This window comes from Acromyrmex echinatior, chromosome 6, assembly GCF_024713525.1.
Source record: "Acromyrmex echinatior isolate Ae372 chromosome 6, ASM2471352v2, whole genome shotgun sequence".
Classification (NCBI taxonomy): domain Eukaryota; kingdom Metazoa; phylum Arthropoda; class Insecta; order Hymenoptera; family Formicidae; genus Acromyrmex; species Acromyrmex echinatior.
This window is the reverse complement of record NC_141857.1, coordinates 3,772,819-3,782,239: the sequence shown is the minus strand read 5'-3', so window position 1 is coordinate 3,782,239 and position 9,421 is coordinate 3,772,819. Positions and strand designations below refer to the sequence as shown.

Genomic DNA, 9,421 nt, shown 5'->3' with positions numbered 1-9,421 from the left:
AAATTGACGTGTTTGGAAATTATCCTTGTTCTTAACCTAACCTTATTTTTATATATGACCTGATTCCATTAATGTAAGATTAATTGTAATCTTGATTTAACTTATTCCTTTATTGTATTCTAATTCTAAGAATTAGAGTTATAACATCATATATAAAATTAGAATCGAGATTAATTGTTAATCTAATATATGTTGAAAATCGGCCAGCGGAAACATGGTTGTTCTATTTTCGATCAGAGATCTCAGCCTATTTTTTTTCTACAATGTGCTCTTTGTTTCCTGTTTTTTGTTTTTACCTTTTGCTTTTTTCTCCTTTGCAATTCTCCTTTTTATCGACAATATTGTATTTCTTGCTATGTACTTCTTGTTTCTTTCGAAGTTCGTTAATTTTTATTTCAGGTGATATAAAACGAAAAATCGGATAAGGAGCAAAAAGACAAGATGTAAAACAATAGCAAAAAGCAGAAAACAGAAAACAAAAAATACATTGTAGAATAGGCTTTGAGTTTTTTTTAACGAATCTTTGATTCTCCGGTTAATGGAAAATATTTTTACGTTTTTTGAAAAAATTACAATACAATAGTAACAATTTTGAAAGTAGCAGTCGATCTTTTGGAAGATCTGCTAAATGGAATCTCCGGTTGTTTTAAGTCGGAGAAAACTGGAGGTGCTATTCTATATACATTTATTGAAAGTTGTCGATGTCCTTACGCAGCCTGTTTATCATACAAAATATTTGCCTAATAATACATAACGACATTGACAACAATTGGTAGACGTGTACAGAATTGGGCCCCTGGAAACAGCGAAGGAGAATCGAGTTTTGTTCACGATCCTACACGTTTAATAATATTGATCAGTAACATCGACAGTATTATTGACTGTAGGGTCACTTTTATGACAAATCTCAGATACTAAGAATATAATGTTATTTTCAAAGTTGCTTTGCGTTTGTCGTTATAATAAAATGATTTTAAATCTCATATCAATTTAGTTGTATAATCCAAACTTAATTAAAACTTTTTTAACTCAACTTTTTATTATTCAGCTTTTCTTTTTTTTCTTCAATTTTGGAGAAAAAGAAGAGGAAAGATGAATCGTATACAACAAGTTTAGTGGAATAAGAGTAGACTTATAAAGATTTCAAGTTATTACGATATAAATTCTTAACTTAGGTTAAGATATTTAAGAAAATCTCTCTTTATCATTAGCATACAATATAATCATGTTATATATTTTTGATTCTAGTAACGCCGAGTTAACATATTCGTCGTCAAGTATATCATTTTAATTGATTTTCCGTTTATGCCAACTATATTATTTTTTAATGAGAAAGTTAAAGAAATATGAAATTACATTATAATGTATAATAAATAAAAATATTCATTTTATTGTTTAACAACTTTATCATATTTTACTATCACTAATTGTAATGGTAATCTTACAAATGTAAATATCTCCATGTTATACACGGTTAAATTGCTCATAATTGATAACGTTAATGGAAAGCTCATTGTCGTAGAAGTGATTGTATTAAATTTCTCAATTTTGAAATTTATAACAGAGATCAGCAAATTTTTCTAAAACAAAAATCAGATAATAAATATTTTAGATTTGTGGACCAAGAAATTTATAGATATTGTATAACAAATAAAAAACCAATTTTCATACTTTTTTTTATTAATGAAATTTAATATATACTAATAATTATGCAAGTCCTCTACTAAAATTAACGGTAATCTCAACTAATTTGTCAATCTATAACACGGTGCTGAATTGCAAATATTTCGAATAGTAGGTATCTAAATGCAAATTGGGTGACGATAATCATTGCAACTTTCGACAAGCGATCAGCAGCCGAAATACGGATTCGAATGAATAATAAATCGATCTCTTATTTTTTTTCTATAACAATTCGATAACAATTGTCACGACGGTTTCTCGTGATTGCGTTTTTAACATCCGGCATGCATTACGAATTCATAATTATGAATTCGGTATTGAATCGTGATGATATTATTCTGGCATTTGCATCGCGCTAAAATCTGTCTAGCCAATTAATAGCAGCAGGTAGAGGTCTAAAATTGCTTCGAGCTTTTTACGATTGCCTGTTTTACGACCGTTTTATATCTTACGTCGCGAAAATTTAATGATCGCCTCGCGACATTTATATATCACCGAGTCGAATTTCCGAGGCCACAATGAAATTTGCATATATTAAGATGTGTCTAGAATAAAAGTGACAGCTTCGCTCTTCAATTGATTATTGCTTATAAACAACTTTTGTTTGCTTCGGCCTGCAGTTTATTTTTCATGAGATTCTCGTGAATAATAATAGTTTATTTAAACGTTGATTGAAATATTTATGTAATGTAAATAAATATGTATGTGTCAACCTATAACATCCTCGATAACATTTAAGTGTGGTGAAACAATCATAGGAATAGAAAAATGTTTCTTTTATATGTCTCATTGATTTGCATTGAACTGTGTAATCAAATTATTATATTTTAATTTATGAATTATATAACATCTTTATCTTATTTTTTTACCTGTTAGTTTAGACATGAAATATATGATTGCAAAATATCTCAAATGTAAATATGTTTTTTATATTTTCTTAAATGAAATTATTTTGTGCGCAGGACAAGTTTCATAAATTTGGGTTTCACGTAAATCTTAGACTAGACAATTTATAGCAATTACTTTCCATATACTTAAACTTGCCTCTCATTTTCGTAATTCGATCTACATTCGGCATATTTCTCGCAGAGTGCAATATTGCAATCACTTTGGAAAAGTAGCTCGTTAATTGCGCAGTGTATCGATAATTATTAGCCTGTTTAGCCATTACCATGATGAAATTTACTGGCCAATATATTACGCTTTATGCGTCTTTGAATACACAAATCGGCGAAAGCTTAATGATTTCGTTTGCGCGATAGAAATAGCAGATACGATAGACATGCAAGATCATCTCCGTCATCCTTATCGTCACCATGGCAAAAGTCAATCGTTTAAGCATATTTAAGATTATTACGTAATATGACTATATTCCATTCTCACTACTGGAGGAAAGTTCAAGCAGAATCGGCGGACCGCACAATTGCAGTAATCTTCGATGATACGTTTCTTGAATAATATCTCATGTGAATGCTTCAATATCGCGATATACAAGTTGAGAACGTCAAATAATTCAGAAACAGTTAAGTTCGGTTCGAGCTTGCAAAATTGCTACGCTACATTTATTACGTTACCACACTGAGATAAAGTTGCTGTTTCAAAAAAATAATAGTTAATTCAACTAAATATAGCGGTTACATCCTTCAAGACTGTCAAGCAAATATTTGTTAATTCAGACAAATAAGATGTTGACATGACTCACGTAGATTTAATTTAAATACATGAATAGTTGAATTAAATAATCACTATGAGTTAAATGCATTTACTCAAGTAGACAACTTTTTTTTCTCAGTGTATAAAACGGATTTATGAGTATAGAACGGACACGAAGTGTTTCTCTGTCTCGGAATCATTATCCGTGCTTTACCTTTCTTGAAAGTTTGTGGGTGTTATTCGTTTTCGACCTGTAGATTTATTCCGGCCGTGCAGCAGTTAGTCGCGTCGCGTTTTGCGTAATAAGTCGCAGCTGCATCTGACAAATGTTCGCGCACGAGAAACGTCAGTATACCTAAGCAATATAATTTAATTTAATTTAATTTAATTTAATTTAATTTAGTTTATTACAAAGCTATATGAAAAAGACTACAACAGAGTAATAGACATAAAATACAACAGACTACCATTAACATAAATATAAATACAATAGACAATAGTAGCTTGCAAATGATTAGACGTCAGCAAAATTGCCATTACAAAGGCAATTAACCTATCAGTAACAAAATCAGAATAAGACAACAATAAGAGGTAAACCAATAGTCAATACGTAGTGCGATTTGTTACGAATTACGTGTATCGATTTCTCGAGCAGCGCGATTAGTAGGCCATTACGATGACGCGGATCCGCGCCTTTTTCGCCCCGTACGGGAGAGTTGCGAATGGGAGAGTTCTCCCAATTTATGGCTTGCGAGGGCGCGACCATCTCGTCGCCGTCGCCCGGCAGGATGTTACAAAATTGCTCGATCGTTAACAGAAGGTACTCACCACTTATCACGTCGCGCATTACGTATGTACCTTTAATCGTGCCATCGTGCGTACGAGAGCTGCGTACGAGAGGGCATCGTAAATACATCGGGAGAGAACAATCTCGCGCGCCTCAGAGCGAAGATCGTTAAGCTCGTTAACTTTCGTCGGAAACGGTAACGCACGGAGCGAAACAATTATTGGTACCGTATCATACGATGATGCGTACCACAGACAGTGGGAGAGATCGAGGGGGAGGTTCGCTCTCTCGTAAATTCGTGGGTCTGTACCTCGGCCGATAGGCTATCGTTATCGAAAGTCAGCCTGTCAGATTGAAACGTTTTCGCGCGGTACTCTTAATGGGCCAGTGTCAGTCAATTTGTTTCGCGATACGCCCTGCATCGAAAAACGTAACTTCAGATACCCGAAAATTATCCGCCTCATATCGGGGCCACAGTCGTAATGCCTCGCGACGGTCTGTAATTTTCGCTCGTCTCTCTCTTAAGATAGATTTATTCCGCTCGTGACGGTCGTTTTCATTTTTCGGCAGTATTATTATCCGCGACCGCCCACGTGCACTGCGGGAGAAACTCGCGATTCGCCAGTTATACTCATTATGTCTCTCCTGTAATATGAAATATAAACGCGAGTGGTTTATAAATTATTTCAAGGTTTTATTCACTGAAAAATAGCAGCCAATCCTCGAGTAACAAGCAAAATGAATATAATGTAGTTTGTGTAACATTAAAATATATGAAGTTAACAATTTTATTAAACAAGAAAAAAAATATTTATTAGAATACGTACTAAGACTGAAATGATTTATTAAATCCGTCTTTTTGCAACATTTTATTTTGCAACATTGAAAAATTATGACAAAGTAAAGATAATATTTTTTTTACATCAATTTCAGTATTAAGATTATCTTTACATGCTGCTTTACATATCTTGTTGCTTTACATATTTGTTTTACATTTTAACTTGATGGATTTTGTGCCTATTTGGTTGAAGATCAGGGATTAAAATTTCACAAGTCAGTTCACAGTGACGTAATTTAAATGAATTCTCTTATCGGTCGATTTCCACGGTGCGTAACATTATCCGCTTCGAAGGATCGAATCCGATCCTTCAAGACGTCGCACATGCTCCGGATTCCAGTCAGGATATTCCTACGTCTGATCGGAACATGGACCAGCTGCGGCCCTCAGAAACCAGTTCAGCGAAGCATTATAATGCCGAATATACACAACCGTGGTCCGTTAACTAATCTCTCTGTAGCGACCTTCCATTAGCCCGATTCCACAGCCGATACATCATTGCGCGACGGTGCCGTCGATCTCTCGTACTCGTTTCTTTAAGGATCGAGAGTATAAGTAGATGGCAAAGCCTTGTTTTTCGAAAAAGATATTCTTATCTTAACAAACGTTCAACTCGTGTCTCGGTTTTTCAAATATTCGATATATCTGAAAAAAAGTTAAGGAACGATATCTCTCGTCCAAATTATTATCATTGAAATAAAATGATACTGGAACGGCTTACATGGGTAGATATCAAAGAAGCGAAAAATACTTTCCAGTTCTTCGAAAATAAAACTTTGTTTTTAACTTCCAAGTGTATCAAAATATAAATCAATCCATTTCTGTAGTTAATTTCGAAGTAAACAACGTCCATATTAATATACACATTTTGTAAGTAATAAACTAGATTTTATTAGGTGTTGGAATTAATTCGTAGCGTTTTACAAGTGATGGGAAGTACTTTCATTAATGTATTTTTTAATGCTCATGTGAAATAAATAACATGCTTTCATTAAAAACGCTACGAATTAATTCCAACACCTAATAGTTAAATTAATAACATATTGGATGTTTTCCATTTGGTGACACAAGTCGATAAAAAAAAAATGTGCGACTCTGTCTTTGTTACTTGTGGAATGCCAAGAAAAATAGAACGTTTGTGTCAACTTGTGTCACTAAATGGAAAGCATTCTGTGAATAGGAGCAGTGGCGACCTTATAGGAATGATTAACACCTTTACAAGATGGGAAAGAAACTCTTTAGTGACATATTTTGAACGTGTCATATTTTGAACGAAAGATACAATGAAATAATGAATTATAACAAATTTTATTCAAAGAAAAACTCAATAAAAATAAACTTCTGTTTTTTCTAAAAGTTAAAAATAATTCAAATTAGATATAATTTAACATTATGAATTTAACAGTGCAAAAGTATACGATTCTTATCGTTCTAAAAAATATCAATGTTGATTTAACACCCATGCGGTGTCTAATTGTCTATATAATTTTCACTGTGGTATTAATATCAATGATATGGATTTCAAACCGTTCATCTCAACACAACATATCGTGATGTGAATTTTAAAACCCATGGTGTTAAATCCACATCATATTGGTGTTCACAACACCAACGCAATAAGAACTATATAGATACCGCTATTTTTTAGACTGTTCGATTATACGTCGAAACGTACATAGGAATAATAAATCGATGAGCTGGGTAACTTATTCCAGCCAGACTCTCGGCAATCTAGCTCAATGGGTTGACGTGAAAAATATACGGCGAGGACATGCTCGGGAACTTCCACGGGAAGCAGGGAAGGATGCGTTCACCAGGCTTGGCATACGTTACGCAGTCATAATTCTCGCGTCTAGCCGCCGGCTACGTCACTACCACGCCGGCCACTCGACAAATCATTCCTCGTTAACGCGGACTTTTTATCATGGGAAAAAATATCAATTTGTGCCGTTCCTTCGCCTTATGCGGCCGTCAGGCTAACGGTCCCTTGGCTCACCGCCACGCCGATCTATGCGTGCCCGCGGAATTTCTCCCTCGGCTTTCCTAGCCTTCCCTATTATCATTTCCTCGATATCTACGCGATGATACCGCGCTTTGTCGAGCGATCCGCCGGCGGAAACGCGAAATGCCGCGAGGAAATCCCGAGACGCGCGAGAGAGAGAGTCTTACAGCGGCATGCCGCCGGGAAATTCTTAGATGTTCGAAGGAGTAATCAGATTTTTTACGACATATCTAATCACGAATTTTTGCGACGAAGCAACCGGGAAGCGAAATCTTTCAATTGATGCTGAACGGCGACTCGATTTTCCTCAAGTAAATTTCAAAATAAGATGGTGATGTCGGATGGTGATCGAGGAAATACGATGAGATTTATTCTTATCGCAAGGAGCTTTCCAAGAAGTAGAAATTTATTCTTCGGTTGCGCATAATTCTTATTAATTTTTCATCCTCAATTATCCCGCGACGGAGCAAAGCAGTACTATTTTTCGCTACGTCTTCAGCTGTTATAGGAAGACACGCAAAATTTTCTAAACGACCGTTTATCCTGACGATTGGTGCGTACATAAAACACGACGATGGTTATATATCATGGCTATCAGCCACGCGTAGCGCCTGTGATCATTCAAAACGTCCCGACAAATCATTCCTCGTTAAACACGGTTTTTTTCCCTCATAGAGGGGGAGAAAAAATATCAATTTCTGCCGTTTCCCGCCCATATTTCTTCGTCCATCTAACGGTCCCTTTCTCCGCCGCGCGTTTATCCTTCATCCCGCCTCTTCTACACCTTCCGCGCCCATCTTTTTCCATATAAATCGCCGGGATGTACCGGGATAACCGCGAGAGAGAAACTCCGCGTCGTAAGACAAGGTGTAGCTAAAGGTAGCGCGTAGATTACTCGTTGTGCATGAAAGACGCGTAAGGAGCTCGCACGCGGAGGAAGAGTCGAGCGGGAAAAGATGCGAACACGTAATACGAATGGCGTAAGATAGGGGAAGAATGAGCGATGGTGTTAACGCAATTTCCTAGGTAACCGCGTACGCGCAGCAAGAAGAGACAAGAAGTAATTACCGTGACAGCGTCAGTATAGCGCGTCGCGCATATGGAACGGCTGATGCGGCCGTTGATTCTGGCCACGCTCGATTTTGTTCGACCAACGATCGTAAAACCGCCGTGTCGAGAGGCGTCCGATGCTCGACGCGTCGAATTGGACGTGTCTATTTCCCTCGTCGAATCATGCAACGTATGATACGATGGTACGATACAGTAGAAAATTCTGTAAACGTCGCTTAAGATCATCCATGGATATTACGTGACGATTTCATAGGATATTACTGTTTAATACTATATATAAATTATGATTTATGAAATTATGATACTTGGATATTGCCTGCGAAAGTGTTGCATGAACTTTCGTGATGCAGTAACTTTTCATCCTCGGTCCGATGTGCTTTCTATCGTTGCTTCAGTTAAGATCGCCGAGATCATTGACCGATCGCTCTTCGTTCGCTCGAACTCGTCGCGATTATATTTATTATTTGCGCTGTCGGGACACTCGAGTTGACAAGGAGGACTGCGGAGTGTATTACTTTGACGTAATACAAGGAAACAGAAGAGAAAGAGAGAAAGAGAGAGAAAAGGAAAGGAGAATGTGAGCCTCGTAGTAAGTAGCGAGCGCTCTCGACAATGCGCGACGGGTGTGCTTTTACCTCTAGGCTCTTTACCTTCCCCTTCCTGGCCATTCAACGAAAATGGCCTGCCATTATTGGCATTGTGACGACGACGAGAAAAGCAAAGGCGCGAAGAACGGCAACCCCCCTCCGTCGCCGCTTGACTCTCGCCGTGGGCTAACGATCGTGTTATTAGCGCAAATCAAATTGGCGACTGTCTCACGCCGGAACAACAGCGAGACCGCCAAGAGGCGGAAGGAGACGCACCAAGGACCAATTTACTCTCGCGGCGAACGTTAATTTGCATATCGAAATCGAACGCACGCGCAGTCGGAATCGTCCCGATTTCCAGTCTCACTGGCACTTACTCACTTCGTAACACTTTGCTTATACTGTCTCCAATACAGAGAACTTCTCACTCTCGGTAAGAAATGTTTCTACATTATTATTACTTCTGTGCGAGAAGAAATATACTTTTATGTAATTCTGCACTGTTTCTTATTATAGGTATAAGTAGTAACATAATAACCGTTAATTATACACACATATCAGTTATACTCTACTTTTTTTTTCTTATTTCTTATTATGATTGCAACTAATATTAACTGTCTATTATTATTGATTATTAATTGTAAGTTTCTCGATTTTTCAATTATATATTCACCCATAAAAAAACACTGTAACGTTACAGTGACTCGTTTTTTTGCGGGTGAGTATATATTAATATTTTATCATGAAATTTATTCAAACTTTTATCATAGAATTTGTCATGGAGTTTGTCACGGTTGTTT

General features: G+C 36.6%; 2 protein-coding genes across 10 annotated transcripts in view; one reads left to right on the top strand and one right to left on the bottom strand.

The window, feature by feature from the left end:
* Window positions 1-9,421, top strand: part of LOC147909273 (uncharacterized) — a 164,035-nt gene that overhangs the window by 15,772 nt on the left and 138,842 nt on the right. The window contains exon 2 of one of the 5 annotated variants that reach the window (XM_087407071.1): window positions 400-1,235. The exons of the other annotated variants lie outside the window; for them this stretch is intronic. Within the exon in view, the coding sequence (XP_087263197.1) occupies window positions 400-425 (26 nt within the window). The 3' untranslated portion in view covers window positions 426-1,235. Of the gene's footprint in view, window positions 1-399; window positions 1,236-9,421 lie in introns of those variants that run through there. 5 annotated transcript variants of the gene reach the window in all.
* Window positions 1-9,421, bottom strand: part of grh (grainy head) — a 128,992-nt gene that overhangs the window by 54,604 nt on the left and 64,967 nt on the right. The gene's annotated exons all lie outside the window — the stretch shown is intronic.